The 17,957-nt window shown below is 39.9% G+C and overlaps 1 protein-coding gene across 11 annotated transcripts in view; it reads right to left on the reverse strand.

The window, feature by feature from the left end:
* Positions 1-2,029: 2,029 nt before the first annotated feature.
* Positions 2,030-17,957, reverse strand: part of CFAP20DC (CFAP20 domain containing) — a 225,505-nt gene continuing 209,577 nt past the window's right edge. For 10 of the 11 annotated variants that reach the window (XM_087431264.1, XM_087431260.1, XM_087431255.1 and 7 more), the window contains 2 exons: positions 14,407-14,501; positions 2,030-2,608 (listed from right to left, as the gene is read on the reverse strand). In XM_087431264.1, the coding sequence (XP_087287390.1) occupies positions 2,496-2,608; positions 14,407-14,501 (208 nt within the window). In that variant the 3' untranslated portion in view covers positions 2,030-2,495. The remainder of the gene's footprint in view (positions 2,609-14,406; positions 14,502-17,957) is intronic. The other variant, XM_087431258.1, reaches the window with a different exon arrangement.

A 17,957-nucleotide genomic window follows, 5' to 3' on the forward strand; every position in this document is an offset into this window, starting at 1 on the left:
GGGGTGGAACCTAGGCATCAGTACTTTTATAAACTATCCAGGAGATTCTAATACGCAGCCAAATTTGATAACCTGTGAAGCAGTATAGCCCAGTCAATGAATCTCCAAGTAAACTGGCTGTACATTTCGGTTTAAAATTGGCAGTGTGAAGCACATCTATTTCTATTTTTCAACTCTTCTGTAGAAATCTCAACAGAAATGAAACTACTCTTTTTAAAAAGTCAAATAAAATGTAAAAAGTGGATAATAAGACCTTGTGGCAGATATTTTTAGAGTGTCTGCTTGGTTCACAAGAAACTCCTTAGCTGCCTTCCTCCCCCCATTCACAGTAGAGGGTTCTGGTGGCCAGTGGACCAAACTGGGCCAACTGGAATCCCAAGTCTGGGATTTTTAAAATTGCAATTGAGAGTTAATATTTCTGTGTGGTTGGATATATGGGCTGTGGAATGGCTGAGTGTTCTGGCAGGTGGACTAAGCAGCTGAGAAAGTTATGGGGGGAGAGAAAGAGGAGAGAAAAGATTGGCAAAATGAACCAGAGGGGAGCGGCAGAGACTATGCTTCTAGACTCCCAGGGTAGACATCTGTCACTTTTGCCTGCTTGGCATCCCTTAGCATTTTGCTAACAGCATCCTCTTCTTCAGGGACTATCTCATTCACATTCCATGTGGTCCTGGGGACAACTGACAATGCAAGTTTTCCAGACTCTTGATCCTTGAGCAGAGACTCAAGGCAGAAGAAAGTGGCACTGTCATTTTGGTGACACTGTCATCGGGAGAAACTGTTAGTTCCTGCTATAGGATCCCTGGAGTTGCCTCAATTCCTGTGCCTTCTGGGGTCTGATTGTTCAAGAAGTCTTTGAATTCTGGGATCAAGGGTGTCTGTTGCTTTGCTTGCAATTCAAGAATCCCAACGGAGTTTTCTAGGTCCTAGCTCGAATCCTTTTGGGGGCCTTGTAGCATTCTGTTTTGGGGTTCAAGAGGCATTCTTGGATCCTTAAGTATTTTTACTTCATGATGTTTCTGACATTTGTAACTACACGTCTTAACTAGTCCAGACTTTTAATTGACTCCCCTATTTATGCGGATGGTCCTGAGACTGACTAAAGCAGGAACAAGGCTTTCCAAGCCCTACTCCAATCTTTAAGGTCATAATCAAGATAACTCCACTATTTTATCATTCTGCATGCTTCTGAAGCCTCAGTTATTTATTTACATTTTGTAAGTATGAAGATCTTGGAGAAAATTTCATAAGAAAGGTAGACTTTGTGAACAATAGGATTAAAAGCTTATCCAACACAAACATGGTTCTAAATAATGTATGATCCTTTGAACGGGAGCCCAAATCAACTCCTGAAAAAAGAGTTCTTATTTCCTCTATCAAGCAACATTAAATGAAATTATAGTACTGCCATTAAATCCAACTGTACACCAATAATTTTTCATTTCCAACGGTACTCTTCTTTATTAAAAAATCTTTATTAAATAACAAAATATGCCAGCTAATATAATAAGTACTTCCTTGAGCTCAACATTAATGTACTTGGCACACAATTCAAAGCCGTCTACTTGAATTCAAGAAGCACACGGTTTTTTTCTTGTGATGCAGCAAGCAGGGTTCAGTGACATAAACTTAAAGACCAAAGGAAGCCTCTTCCATTTCTCCAGGCCCATCACAGAAATGGTGAGGTGTGTGGGGTGTTCAAATAGGTGACTTCTTGTTAAATCTGGATCCATGGAGCTAGATTTGGATCCTATTATTAAAATTCAGAGATAATTGGTAAAAAAAAAAAAAAAAAAGCAAAGCACAGCGTTAAGCAACTTAAGTGATTAACAATGTTGTGATCTTAGGCAAACTCTGGATGAACTATAATGAAATGGAAATAGTGGAGCCAGTGCCAATAAAATGTGATCATAAAGTCTGATCAGTTCACAATGTTTCTTTTCCTAAAAGTCTAAGGAAAGATAAATGTCATCTAGGAACATTCTGGAAAAGAAAATGGGGTATATAAAAAGAAGCAGTTTAAAAGGTATTCTTCTGACCATCATACTTTATTTTTAATACAAATAGGTAATAAAATAAAAGGTACCCAGATATCTTTTAAACAAGAATACATTTTTGTATATCAAGCCATCATTTACAGATTAACACTGCAAAAATTTGAATTAATAACTCTTAATTTGCTTACACAAAATTATATGAAATAAACAAAATTATATGTAGAATGAGAACCAACAAATAAGAACCAATTCAAAGTCCTAAAATCTTGTCCCTGTATTAATTCCTTCACAGTTCCAAAAAAAAATCACACACATTTACAAAAAGAACATAGGTATTCTTAAAATTGAACATTATTTACAAAAAACATTCATTTCTCTCAGTTACTTTTGATTCCATGGGGCCTGCCCAACACACACACTGTGATGCCAACTTAAGAGAGTCAGAGGTCCTATCCTGCTCTGCATGGGGGTGGCCATTCTTTGCCTTGGAAGGAGGGGTTACACCAATTCGTAGTATTTCCCAGTCTGAGGATCAAAGTAACAGTTCAGACATGGGTCATACAGCAGAGTCAGCACCTCCTCGTCCTCTTCTGCACTCAGGCCTTCTTCACCTGTAGGAAGGGGAACCACAGACATGTTAGCTGCCAGCCTCGTCTGGGATTCCTAAACTGCAACAGCAGAAGGGCAACCAAGGAGGAATCACTATCTCTCCTTGGTGATTTTCTTTATGCAAGCAGAACGTTGATGCTGGAATGAAGGAGCGCTGTGGATGTGATGAGACTCTACACGTGTAGAGTAACACAGAGAAGAAACAGTGATATCAAGGGCCAGCTTTGCTATAAAGGATAAGAAAAACGGAGTGTGAGAACTGGCAGAGAGGGGAAAGGGGCAAGGGAGAGGGCCAAAGGACTAAAGAATTATGCTAATTAGGATTAGGGAAACTTGAGCAGGATTCAAAACTTAACGGTCACAGTTCTAGACTTCTTCATGGGCCAGAGCTGTACAAATGCAAAACGGTGCAAATTAAAAGATATAATAAAGAACTCAATCCCCATGCATACATCCTAAAAAGGCTACCAAATAAATATGAATTAAAATAACAGTGTTTTTTAGAAATATAAGGTACACAAAGCATAGAACACATATGGAAAACAATGTCAGGTGATCTGTAATTTTATTAGTGGTAGGAAGGTCTGTCAAGTTTGCTAGAACATGAACATGGCTTAATGTTTTTTTCTTGTGACAGCCATTTAGATGGTTTGGATGAAGAGAACTCCTACTGCCTAAGTTATTAGCAAAGTTTGGCTGGTTTCCAACAAACGGCATGGAATGAAAAAAATTGATTTACTAAGATGTTTCTGAGTACCTTATTTGTGCCCAGTGTCGTGCTAAGCACTTGGGTACTTGACGCCATCACTAGCCAGTAAGTCCTTTTAAGTACTGAGTACTTCTGAAAATCCATGTAACAGGAATTCAGAGGCCGGAAGGGCAAGACCTCCCTGAGCCGGAGAAGATCAGAGCAGGCTCAGGGAGGAGGGGTGATTAACACTCCTCTCTCTGCCTTAGCACAGGCGACTAAGGACCAAAGAAAACCAAACCTTTGGGCTGCGAGCTCACCAGGGTCAGTTTTGGAAGGACATGGATGGTGGGTACGGGCCAGGGCTGACACGTTATAGAGGCTCAAAAAATACTGAAAAATACTGAAATAGTGTCACTGCCCAGAGTGAGGGAAGGTGGTGGTGCTGGTGGTGGGACTCCATCTTACCCAAACAAAATCAGACCAAGCTGGTGCACGGACACTGTCAGGAGAGTAACAAACTAGAGTTAAGTCCAGAGAAGTGGAGCCAAGATGGTGAAGGGGGGCTCTGAAACCGTACCATAGCCGTTCCTCTGCCCACCCTTCTTCTAACCATCCAAAAACACTTACCGTGGTCCTTCCCTGCAATAGGCACTGAGCCAGGTGTTGGGGATGTGAGATAAGAAACAGGCCCTGTTCTCAAGGAGTGTGCAGTGACGTGGGCGAAACATGAAATCAGTTGACTCTCTTGTGAGTTGCATGCAGTGCTAGCAGTCCTTAAAAAGTAGAGTTTAACAGAGGAATGATTACGTTTGCCTTCCTTACCAACATCTCAACTGGGAGAGCCTTCAATGGTTTAGAAAGCACTTTCTCGTGCAGTAGCTCATTTGACCCTCAGGAGCCTGTGAAACAGGCAGGAATTATGCTCATTTATGGCCGAGGAAGCCTGGGTCTGCAAAGTGAAACAGCTCATCTGAGGTCACCTGGTGAGTGAGAGGCAGAGTCAGGGATGAACTCGGGTTTCTAGACTCTCACTCAGCTCAGAGTTCTTCTGACCATACCTGCTCCATGTTTTTGTTAAGAAGGTGGTGTAACACATTCTGTTGGGAACTATTATATTAAAGGAATTTAAACACGGAAAAGAGTAAAAAACTGTAACTGTGTCCTACATTTTAAAAAATCAGGTTTGGAAACAAAAGAAATTTGATTTCTCACATTTCAAAAACCACTGGCAAAGATGAGCAAGTCCATGCGGGAAGGCAGAGGCAAACAGCTCAGTAAGTGCAAAGGAACTGAGCTGATTAACTCCAGAAAAGAGATAGTTTGAGGGAGGTGATAGCAGCCCTTCTGGCTTCATATAGTGTATGAAGGGTGGGAAACGAGTGAGAAGCTCAGAAGATTCTGTGGGGTTCCAGGAGGAAGCAATAGGATCATTGAGTGAAAGTTGCAAGGAGCCAGATTTTGATTCAGCACAAGGGAGAATATTCCAAACATTAATGACCAGAAAATGAAATGTAGACTCTGTGGAGGGTGAAGTAGGGACTGGGGCAACCATTTGTGCGAGATTTTGTAGACGAACTCTGCGTAGGACAGGGGACCAGATCCAATGATCCCTGCTGTGCCTTTGAGGAGTTTCTGTGACTTGGCTGTAGTGGCTTATGGCCTTGAAGTATGACAGAACTTTGCTAATGGTCACGTTAATAGTGGTAGCTGACCTGAACACCCTGCACAGTTTCTAATTAAGAACAGGAACTCAGAGAAGGCAGGCTGCCTTTCCTTTATTTTCTGTTGTTACCTTAAGAGTGGTCCCCAGGGCCCTGCCTCCACCCTCTTCCTCTAAGTAGGAGAGGTTGAGAATGCTTTTCAAGTGGCTGTTTCATATCAAAGACGACCCCCTTTAGGTCACTTCTGCACAAAGGAAAGTGTGCATGTCCTTTACTTTCAGATATTCAGTCCATCATCCCTTCCATATTTGGGCTTCTTCAGATAACAGAACAAAATCAGTTTATCAATAGGTAACTACCGTGTGCCTGCTCTGTGATTGAGCAGTCTAGCCGTGGATGTGACAGTCTGGTTGTGGACGTTACACAGACACACGAAACAAAAGCAGCTACTAAAGATTAACAAGGAGTTAAACTGGGAGTTGCAGCTGCAGGGTGGCGAACAGCACCCCTGGGTTCTAGAATCCAACAAACTTAGGGGTGGATGGGAGCTCCGCTGTTTACTCCTGAATGACATTAGGTCCATTATAGGTCATCTCACCTCAGTGGACCTTCCTTTCCTCATTTATAAAATGGGAATACCAAAGCCTATTTCATAGGGTTTTGTGGAAGACTAAATTGGATGGATAATATGCACAGCACAGTGCACACAGTAGTTGTTCAATAAATGATCGTTACTATTACTATTAAGGATAATAACAATAATAAAACAAATCATGAACTACAGGCTATAACTTTTTTAGTAACTCAGAACAGGAGCATTGATAAAACTTAAAGTACGAAGCAAAGGCTTCATAGAGACAGGCAGCATGACATTTAGACAATAGAGTCAGACAGACTTGGGTCCAAATCCCATTTCTACCACTTCACAGCTGTGGGACTTTAGGAAAACACACCATTCTGAGCCTCAGTTTCCTCATATGTAAAGTAAGGATAGTAACAGTACCTGTTATAGTACCTATGAGAACTAAATAAGATAGCACTCAGCACACACACAGTGAGTTGTTATAATCATCATCATGAAAAACATAAGATATCTGAGTTAGACACGAGAGGGGTATGTTCATTTATATCTTATTCTCTACCTCAGAACTATATCTGTTTGATTTTTTCCTACCAAAAGAAAAATAAATAGTGGATTTGAATGAAACACAAAGCCCCCACCTAGTTTTACACAGGACATTATGATGAATTCATCTTTAAATAAAAACAGTTCTCATACTGAAAATCATGTATTTTTCAAAAAGTAAAACTAATTTTTCCATCAGGTGTAATGTGAAAACCTCATCACTAAGGTAAATGATTATGAGTCCAGCTACCTCAGAGATCTGCTACCCAATGTCTTATTTTTACTCCATCAACATATTGGGGGCAATTCTGACCTCTGGCACATAAGAGCTATACACTATGGAATTGTTTAGTGATTCTGTGCCTGTATTTTTCAAAAAGACAAAATTTTAAGCTGGTGCTATTAAATTAGAAAACTCAATACATTTTACAACCAGTCAGGAATCTTTCAAGATGAAAATAACCGTTGTAATGGGTCATGGGTCTTTATCACTCAACTGCAAAGGGATCGAGGTGGATCCAATTCATTAGCAGAGGTTTTGCTACATGGTGCATACAAACTGAAGCAATAACTGCTATATAAATGCATTTGTTCCAATACACATCACTACAGAACTGGAACCTCATGCATTATAACCATGGGGCTAAGGCGGGTTTTGTGGTTTTTAGTACGAAAGCTTTAAATGGATGAATTTTAAAACTCTACCAACAACGACATCTGTACAAAAATTGGGTGACATTATGTATAATTTTACATGGAAATAAGTGCTTTCAACTTGCATAAAAGGTTTTGTTTTCATTATAACTTAATTTTCAAAGCCTCCAACTTACATCATTTTGCCCATGTAATCCCTACGTAATGAAATTATAATATCATTAAGCAATTACCACTATGATGTCAAGCAATGGGAAATGTTTTGAAAGGTAATTATAGTGCATGGGTATGGGGTAATTTTCAATTATATTCTTGGATAGTGCAGAGTTTGTTTTTCCCCAACATGCTAAATTGCTCTATTTAAAGACTGGCTACAGAAACTCTAAAAGGACAAATTAACAAATAAAACCATTCTCTGCTACCAGACTAAGAGCATCTGGATGGGGGTCCAAATTACATTTTTACTCTTCTCCACGTAATAAAGTCATTTCTAGTGAAGTAAAATTGCCTTTCAGATAATAATCTATTTACCAACTTTCAGCTTCATTCACTTTGAAATTTGTTAACAGCAATAACATAAGAAAAACCAACAGAGCCAGACCAAACGCAGCAATATTAGCTGCCCTTCCCTCATTAGATCAGCTTGGGCAGATAATCCCTCCAGTTCACTTTTTAAAAGTCGATTAATATAAATGCTTAATTATCTATATTTAACGCATTTTAACCGTAGATAATAGAAAACCTATATGCGCAAGCTAAGTCTTCAAGCTTGAAAATAAATGATGTGTCACCAGTTTATCAGATTTAAAATCTCTGAATCAAGACACTGTACTTGATTTTCGATTTTCTGATGCTGCCATCTAGAATTTTTTTAAAAGTTAATGCATTTTCTCTCTTATAGATCTTGAGAACTGATTGACTGTGTTTTTATGTGCATACTAATACACTATTGTTTAAACAACTCGATGGTGAGGGATCACCATTTAGAACAGTCAGCCTTAGGATCGATAAAGATGACATTTTAGATAAGATTCTGCTGAGTACCAGATACTTGCAAACTCTTTCACCAACATATCTCACAGTAGGGCAAAATTAACTTGCACTAAAACCTGAGAAAATCCACTGTGAACTGCTGAATTTTGTTTTTTCAGCAAATATGTGCCCCCAAATGGGAGAAAGATAAATGACTAACAATGGGATAAAAAGGATGAAAAGATAGTTTCTTCTATTAGAAAGCGATATTGTTTTTTGGCAGGCAAATAACATGTCATGATTATAGCTCAGGTTTCATTTGGGAAACAAGTATATCACCCCTTTTGTAAAAACCAGTGGCTATATTTTACTTGGAAAATGCCAGTTAAAGCAAGATGTTGAATGATCTGGATGGTTAATTAGGAATTACTGCAATTTCATTCTTTCTAGGCAGTCTCTACTTATAAATGTGCAGTGATTCAAATGCGTACTTGTATATCAAAGCATCATGTATACTCTAAACTTACACCATGTTATATGTCAATTATATCTCAATAAAGCTGGGAAAAAACCCACAAAACAAATGTGCGCTTATAAATGTGTGGCTTATAACTCTGAATGCATTTTGTTACACATGAAGGAAGGTCCCGTAGGGGAGGAAGAAATACTCCTCTACCCTCTAGGTTCTTCTGGCTGGTCTAAGAATTAAATTGACATGAAACAGAATAACAGGAGAAAATCAAGCAAACGTAATAACGTGTATACATGGGAGAAAGCCAGGAAAACTGAGTAACTTGCCAAAATGGCTGAAGCCAACACCTTAAATACCATCTTCAGCTAAAGACAAGGGAAGATGTTGGGGATAGTAGTTTGGGACTTCAAAGGGGAGGGAGGCAATTCACATGGAGATGGAACAGCAAATGTTTGGTAGACAAACGTTTGCCATGCCTTGCAGAGACAATGAGACATGGAGAGGACTTGGATTAAATGGGTCTTGCTAGGTTCCTCCCTGTCTAGCACACCTAGTTCATATTATACCATAGTTATCTATGATATTACCTCCTTGCTGAAATAGGCTTTCTATCTTCAATTCTTTTAGGCAGTTAGGGGGAAGGTCAAAGTTTCTTCCTGAGTCTTTTGTTCTAAAAAATAATCAAGCCAAAGAGACACATTTTGGGGTAGGAAATTCTGCTCCCCTACAGTCCCTAGCCAGACTACTGAGCTCTGAAGCCTACAGAGCCCACAGTGCCTCAAGGTCCTGATTTTAGGCAAGGTGGCAATGCTGCAGCTGGGGGAAAACGCATCCCAATTCCAGTAAGGGAAGCTCAAACCACATCCCGGGCCAGGGCCCCTTCTGGCATGCATTTGGGGAGTAAGTAGGTGGGTGTGGTTCTGGAATAAGGGAGAGAACCTCAGACACCAGCAATGTGTTTACTTCTCTACTGGAGGGTTCACGTCTAGCACTCCTGGAAAGAAGGCATGTCTTTATACTAGGGAGAGTGTTGATCCCCGCTCCATCACTTCTACGCAGAGGAGACATCCCTGGGACCCTGATAGCTGCATGAGAGAAAATATCTCCCTGCACCAAGGTTAGTGAGAGAACAGAAGGGGAAGGTGCGGGGACTCTGGATTCAAGAATGTCATCAAGACTAACAAATCATTTTACAAGCTCAGAGTTGAGGTGGGGGCGCTATGAGTCTAAGGAGAGTATTAAAGAGAGTAATATTCTATCCAGAAAGCTTCAAGAAAGAGAACTTTCTAAATTTAAAGAACTGCAGTGGACATTTCAGTTGTACAGTTCTTACCAATTGAAATGGTAATTCTGTGGTCCTATTGCAGTGTGGGGGTTAAGGGTGCGGACTGCCTGGTCAGACAGGCCTGGGTCAGTGTCCTGCTCCACACTCAGTGGGTCTGTGACCCAGGCTGTGACCTTCACCTCACCTGTACGGTGGGGACATAACATAGCCCCATGCCTGGGGTGATGGCACAAGTCATCGTTAGATACTGCACAGAAAACATGACACAGTGCCGGACACACAGTGGGTGCTTTATTAATGCTGGCTTCTTTTATTACTTTTAATCACCAATATTGCTTTTTCGGGAGGTCTCTTTTGCATCTTAAATAAATCTTCAAGATAAAGGGAAGATTCAGAGTAGACCAAATCTTCCTCCCGTTTCCCACCAGCAGGAGATTAACTCATTCATTCATCAAACACTTATGGAGTGCCTATCATGTCCTAGGTGCCACGTCAATCACTGGGGGTACCATAGTTGTTCAATGAAGTATAATGTCTGGCAAGCTAACTAAAAGAACAGATTTTAGAAGACTGCTTTTAGACTCAGAGTATTAGGTAAGTGTCAAATAACTGCATGGCAGGAAATAGGCCTCTGAAGGATTCCTCTGTCACAGCCAGAGCAGGCAGCCAGATCCCCTCTCTCAGGTTAGCTGTGAGGAGCCATGAGATTTCTGTAAATTCTTCATTACTAATTTGGTTATTCCATCTATAAAATAAGCATCTCCTGCCTATTTATGTCTCGTGGGAGATTAATCAATGTTCATAAAGGAATATCCTATGCGGCTTGGTCATATAAAAGGTACAAGAATGTTATTTTTATGAGACTCCAGCAACTCCAAAAGCCCTCCTGAATGCCTTTCTTACTGAAAATCTGTGTAAACTGCAAGAGAGGTTTGCAAGCCTGAAGAGAGAGGTCATTAGTATTCCATTTTTGAGCTGGTAGGCATGAATAATTTAAGGGTCATCTTTATAAAGGAACAAATGTCAAAAACAAATTGACAACTATTTTTCGAGGAAAGTCCGGTTCATTTTCAAAAGGTCAGTTTGGTAGTTTTCTTGAGTAAGCTCTGAAATCTTAACTTCCCATTTTTATATTTCACACGAGCTCCAGGAAAACACATTTTTAGTAAGTGTTAAGGGCAGCCGCGCCCCAGGTAATTGATATTCGGCAAGTATATTACGGTGCAGGAGGAACTGTGAAGAGCTGCCTGTTTGCCCACCCAGCCGAATGGCACAGAGCACAGTCTTGTTCCTGCCCGCTGACCGGCTCTGCTGCAAGCTGGGCTGTTCTCTTTAAGGTGGCATTTATACACTTGAGACATTCTGGCGGAGCAGAAACTGTGGCTGTGACACAAACTTGTACTGAATAAAGTAGGAACTCCAGGGCCAGGTATAATGCATGCACTTATTTTTGTATGGCCTGGGGCAAGTTTTCTAGAATTGTGTGTTGGTCAGGCCCTCTTTCCCTGTTAAAATGCACTTATAAATCCAGCTGCATGGATGCATCTTGGCCTCTCCATCTCTGATGGAGACGTGATGGTTCAGCGCATCACTTCACTGCTCTAAGTCCCCGTGACCACGTGTAAAATGGGGGTAATAATAGTACACGCACCTCAGTAGGCTATTATGAGAGGTAAAGTGCACATGTAGGCCTGGGTCACAGGCATGAAACAAATGTCAGCTATTATTATTTTTATCCTGTAAGTCTGAAGATGTGAGACTTCCCTTTCCCTGTGAACCAGCCTTCAAAACCACCTTCACATCCCAGTGCAATGGTTCTGCAGGAAGGCACGATGTGGAGGAAGCCTGGGCCCTAAGCCTAGCTCAAGCTCTGGCTGCGCGTTTGATCTTGGGCAAGGTCAAACTGAAGGGGTTAGACTACACTAACTGTTTTAAACTGGTTCATCAGAGCCCCAGCACAGGGCTCTGAAACCCTAGTTCTCCCTTGAGCCAGAGCAATTCTGCTTTTATCTCTTTTATATATTGGGATTCCATATGCGATTTCATTTGAAAGAAAAGTTTCTACCGCTTATAAATAAAGTTTAAGAGCCATTGCATAAGGTGACCTATAACTTTTAATTGCTAAAATGTATGTGTCTAAGTTCAATACTCTCAATGTTGGATTTTAGAAATATACCTAATATACTAAAAAACTGGAAATGGGGGGAAAACTGAAAGTCAGATTTCAATGAATTACCTTACTTTTTTTTTTTCAAGGCTGTTATAAGAAATGACCAGTTGAAGAACATTTCTCTCCCTCTTTTCCTCCCTTCCTTTCTTCCTTCTAATGAGAATTCAGAGAGTAGCTAATATATGCCAGAAACTGCATAGGGTGCAGGGATCTAGGAGTGAGCAAACTGACAGTCTCTGCTCATAAAAACTCATAGGCTACTTAGGACAAAAGACAACAGAGAAGTAAACACATCACGAATTATAAACTGTGAAAAGGCCGTGAAGAAAATGTACAAAGTGAAGTGAGAGAGACTGACCTACTTAGATAAGATTGGCTAGAAAGGCCTTTAAGAAGGTAAGCCAGCAAGCAAATACCTGGGCTTGGCAGTTCCGCAACCCAGTGGTCCTGTCCTCCATTCAGCTCCTGACTCCCTGGGCCTTGCCCCAGATCCTGTCAACACAGTAACTGCACTCCTCACCCCGGCACTCCCAGGGAGGAAGGGTGGCCACCTGTCACTTCTGACAAGCGTGGGGGGAGGGGGAGGCAGGTCCAGGGCTGAAACAGGTGCCCAGAGGTCTGCTTTTTTTTTTTCCCTTAAAGAACTTTACTTAGCCCTCGAGATATTTTAATTTGTTTTTCCTATAGATCAGGAACTCTCAATAGAAAAATGATTTTTCAGCTCCTGATTTTATCTATATTATTGAGTAGGTAATCTATTTACTTGGTTCAAAACCAAAAAAGTATAAAAACAGTGGTTGGGCTCTGGGGCCAGGCTGCTTAGATTCATATCCCGGCTCTGCCAATAACTAGTTGTGTGACCCTGGTCAAGTTACTCAAGAACTTTGTGCCTCAGTTTCCTTAGGTGTAAAAAACAACTACACACACATACAAATAGTACCTTCCTCATGGTGTTGCATGTAATGACTGAGCACAGTGTCCGGTATACAGTAAGTGCTAAATTAATGGTATTATGCAACGGAAACTCAGGAAGAGTCCCAGACTGCCCACAACCATGCCTCCCTTCTCCTTCTGATGATATAAACTGGATACTTGAACCCATTATTTTTCTTTGACAAACACTTTATAAGAACAGATGGAAGCACTATCTCTGTATATTGGTGAGTATGGACTGTGCTATGGCTGTCTAAAAGCCAGTAACATGTAAAGATTAACGAAATAGGAAACACTAATATTTGATGGTATTAATTAGCTACAAACTACCCAAGCATATCAGAAAAGGGGAAAGGGACAGCTGATAAAAATCTAGGGTGACAGGAAGAAGGGTGCCAGATCCGGTTAACACTGGCCAGAACATTTCTATAATCTTCTGAATTTAATTTGTTAATTTGCCCCCGATGGAAGTTCTGTTTACCTTCAATATAATTGAGCTCCTGCTGTCAAAACATCACTTTGCAATGGCGACTTGAAGACATCCTTTCAGCCACTTATCACTAACATGTATCTTGAGTGCCTTTGCTCAAGGACTACGCTCTCGGTTCCTGTGGCTTATTTAGGACATTTCACATAACATATTATTTGTTCCCTCACAGCAAGGTCTCCTCCTGACAGCCAAGATTCTATTTTTCTGTCATAAGTAATTATAAATGTACACCTCTAAAGATTCCCAATTTGAGGGGCATAATCTATTTCAGGCAGTAAATCACAGAGACATCTCCATCCCTTGGGCGGCCAAAATGTACCATTCAGATGTATGAGCTCTCACTCTGAATTCTCCACACCTGAAGAAAAATGGGATGCTCCACTTTCTCCCTGGGGCAGTTAGGAAAAAAAAAACACGAAAAAACTGGCACCTTTGTTGGAGCCATTTAGATTGGTTTCAGTTCTTCTTCTTTTTTTTTTTAAACTTCAGCCATAGGGCTTCCATCTTCAAAATCCAACTCAGAAAACTGTCTCAGGGAGTCCTACTCTGAGGTTGTCACTCCAATTATGCACTTTAGATTCCCCTCCAGCCCTCCCATCCCAACCCCACTGTTTCCAATGAAGATTCTTTTCCGTTCCTCCTCTATGGACTCCTGACAATCATGCTCCCTGCTCACAACCAGAAACTAATGGTTCATCTTTATGGCTCTCACCAACGAATGGAACCCCAGACAAATTTTCATTCCTGCTTCCTTCCAATTTTTCCATTACTAACACTCTTTATGGTAGCTCTGCGCCAGCCTTTCGTTTAACAAAGAGGCCATATCTCTGTATTAACGAAAACATGTATCCCCGTGATGTTGGACTGTTGGGTCTGCTTTATAGTAATGCAAACAGCTAGTATTTGGTAGGCCCTATTCTAAGTGCTTCATATACAGTATACCTCATTGAATCGTCATGAAAAACTTTCAGGTGGATACTATCTATCATTAGTCTTATTTTACAAATGAGGTAACCAAAATTCATAAAGGTCACACAGTGGGAACTGGTACAGCTGGAATTCAGAGGAAGGTCAATTTGACACCAAAGCCATGCTCTTATGGCTTAAACTGTATTTCGCCCTGGGATTAACCTTTAGAAGAACACGGACAATTTCTCTTTTATATTCTTTTTAGTTGCAAAGAACCTATCACTCTGTAAAATGAGGTAAAGGTTACCTCATGTTGGGTGTGTGAGCCTGAGTGATCAGCATTTAATAAAAACAGTGGCATCTCAGAGTGACTGATTTTCTCTATTTATAGTTAATTACTTTTATTTTTTTATGCACAGCATTTTTCATATTCCCACCTTGAGCACTCAAACTTCCAGAAGAATCTGGATGCTGCTCTGTTGGCTGTTGACTGGGAGGAACAATTGGTGGGCTCAACATATTTAACCAGTCCCTAAAAAGAAAAGAAGGAAGTAAATGAACAACATGTCTGTAATTCCATACATAGATTTTACCTTTCACCTGGATTTTTAATTCCCTGGGGTGTCCACAAAGAAACATTTTCTCTTCTTCATAATTCAGAGAGACAAGATGTTCAGAAATTAATATTTAGTTTAATAAATTGGTTAATATAGAGTCAATCACTTAATTAACTAGTTTCCCAATAAATACATCAAGTAAATAAAAATGACTATTCCTCTCAAAAGTTTATTACTGTTGGGGCCAGTCTGGCGGCGTAATGGTTAAGTTTGGCACACTCTGCTTCGGTGGCCTGGGTTCATGGGTTTGGATCCTGGGTGCGGACCTACACCACTTCTCAGCCATGCTGTGGCGGTGACCCACAAACAAAATAGAGGAAGACTGGCACAGACGTTAGTTCTGGGAGAATCTTCCTCACCAAAAAAAAAAGAGGAAGATTGGCAATAGATGTTAGCTCAGGGCAACTCTTCCTCAGCAAAAAAATAAATAAATAAATAAATAAGTTTATTACTGTTGTTATTAAACTGTAGCACTGTTCCTCTCACATAAGAAAATTATTTCAATAACTCAGAAGAAATGCAACAGAGACAAAGCTCCTTATGACTTTTGGGTAAGAAAGTCTGACAAAGTCACATGTCATGGATGACAACATTCCAAATGGTGATTCAAAACAGAAGTTAGTCGTGGAGAGGTCATGGACCAGTCTCAATGGTGGGAGTCAGTATGCACTAACTCAGGGCTGTAGAGCAGCGAAGGGCCAAAAAGGGAGAGTGAGAGAGCTGGGCCCTTGAGTGACTCATTACTTCAGTTCTCCCATTACCAATGCGGGCAAAACCACTCTAGAAAGCACCTCCTACATTCCCTGTGATCTGCCTCCAACTGCCAACCTCATTTCCCAATCTCTTTCCTTTCCTTCCTCCTCCATTTTTTTCCAATCTTCCTGCTCCCTCTAGTAGATACCTGTGTGGGTGTGATGCAAGTGGGTGACATCCAGAAGGTATGAGTCATTCTATTCTACCTCAAGCCCTTCTCATCTCTACACTTACTACTGAGCTTCTTCAAGGGAAGGGAGCAGGGAGGGGAATGTGAAGGATTTTCCAATGTGATTCTATTTCTTACATTGATACTAGCAGCCTGTATTGTTTACCCATTCTTCTCAACAGGAGCATGTCCTGATGTCTAAACAATCTCTTTCTAAATTTTTGTATTTCCTATCCTCTTTATCTACAGTGGGAGTCGGCCTCAACCAGTAACTAAGAGCACTCACTCTCCAGGCAAATCCCAGCTCCAGGTTTCCAAATGTAAGAACTTGGCCAAGTCACTTAACATTGGAAGCCTCATCTATAAAAAGGAGATAATGATAGTACCTCAGAGTTTTTTTGTTAGGATTAAATGAAAAAAAAATAGATGAAAAACATTTGGCATGGTATTGGGTACAGAGTTGCATTCAATAAATTTCAGCTATGACCACCATCTTCATTTTCAATGAAGATCACAGTGTGGCTTTACCTACAATGATAAACCAAGGTAGGAATTGGATTCAGTCGAAATTAAACCAGTAACTCTTCCTTTATAAAAAGTATCTTAATGTAAAAATTACCCAATTCCTATTTGTAATATTTTAAGATACTTTCAGTCACTGCTCACCTTAGCTATTACTAGATTACGGCTAGTGAAATAAGCAAGGTGAGCGTGCTGTGTAATTGAATTTCATAATAACACATTAAGGACATCAGAAAGGATTTGTCACAGACTTCCAAGCTAATGGGGCATTTTCTGATAAGCACCTTTTATTTAGTCCATTTAATTATAGTAGACCAAAAAATTCCTACATCATAGAAAATTACAAGGTCACATACAAATTACCAGCCCGGTGACCTCATTACTCAGTAAGAGCGATGGAGAACAAAGATGAACAGGAGAAAAATAATGTTATCATATGATGACACCCTCAGTGACAAATTAGAAACTCTACATAACGGCAACAGTAGCTCCTACTCATGGTCCATGGACATGGGGAAAAATGTAGGTGGGGGTTGTTGTGTGACTGTTTTAAAAGGCAAGATATTCACTTTTTAGGCCAATGATTTGATTGTTTTTCCTTTTCAGCAGTAGTTACAGAAAGTACAGGGTGGTTCTTCTGTGATTTTTTTGTTTGTTTTAAAATAATTTCAGATTTATAGAAAAGTTGCAGAAAGAGTACAAAGAATTCCTATATATCCTTCACCCAGATTCCCCAATTTAAACATTTTATCACATTTGCTTGCTATCTCTCTCTCTCTCTCTATCAATCATCATTCCTCTATCTAAAGAGAGGTTGGCAAACCAAGGCCTATGGGCAAAGTCTGGCCCACTGCCTGTTTTTGTACAGCCTGCAAAACAAGAATGGTTTTTACATTTTTAAATGGTTGAAAAAAATTAAAATAATAATAGTGTTTCATGATGCATGATAATTATATAAAATTCAAATTTCAGCATCCATAAATAAAGTTTTATTGGAATACAGCCATGTTTACCTTATGGCTGCTTTTGTGCTACAATGACAGAGTTAAGTATTTGTTATCTGGCCCTTTACAGAAAAAGTTTGATGATCCCTGATCTATGACCATGGGCTCATATTGATTTCTCCAATACTAATACAATACCACAGATTCATTCTCATCTTTCCTCTTTACACATTTGTAATTCCCTTCCGACAGTGAGGAACCTGGCTCCCATTATTCTCAACTATTTACTTATTTTCTGAACTACAGAACACACCAAAAGTAGTTTCAGAATTGCTAAGCAAACAAAACAAAACAATCAGTAGAAAACCCCAAACCTACTCTCTATGGTTCTTTTTATTCTTTAGTGAAAATGCTATGTTCAAAATTTACTTGGGTTAGTTCCTCCCCCTTCCCTTCAGTGTGATTATATCATTCATTTGAAATATAATTAGAGGCATCTGCTTCTGTTTGTATTACATTTTAGGGTTTTTCCCTCCATTTTTGTTGATTTTTATTACTTTTGTAGTTGTTGAATAAAACAATAGTTCAAAAGTCAAAACTACACAGAAAGGCACAATCAGCTAAGAGTTACGTTTTCCCCATCCCTTCTACTTTGTTCCCACCCTCTTATCACTTTCATGCCATCTCCACCTACCCCACTATAGGTAATCAATTTCATTAGTTCTGGTATCTCCTTTCTGTTTCTTGTGAAAAAATTAGCAGATACATGTCTATTTTTTTATTCCTCTTCTTTCTAATGCAAAAGGTAGCATACTATAATTACTTTTTTCAACTTAAAACATATCCTGGAAATCACTCATACTAGTTCACAGAGAGCTTCCTCACTATTTTTCACAGCTGCACAGTACTCCACTACATGGATGCATTGTCATTTATTTCCCTGCTCTCCTGTATTTGGGCCTGTTTTCAATATTTTGCAATTA

Source organism: Ceratotherium simum, chromosome 5, assembly GCF_057802395.1.
Source record: "Ceratotherium simum simum isolate JZ-2026a chromosome 5, ASM5780239v1, whole genome shotgun sequence".
Classification (NCBI taxonomy): Eukaryota; Metazoa; Chordata; class Mammalia; order Perissodactyla; family Rhinocerotidae; genus Ceratotherium; species Ceratotherium simum.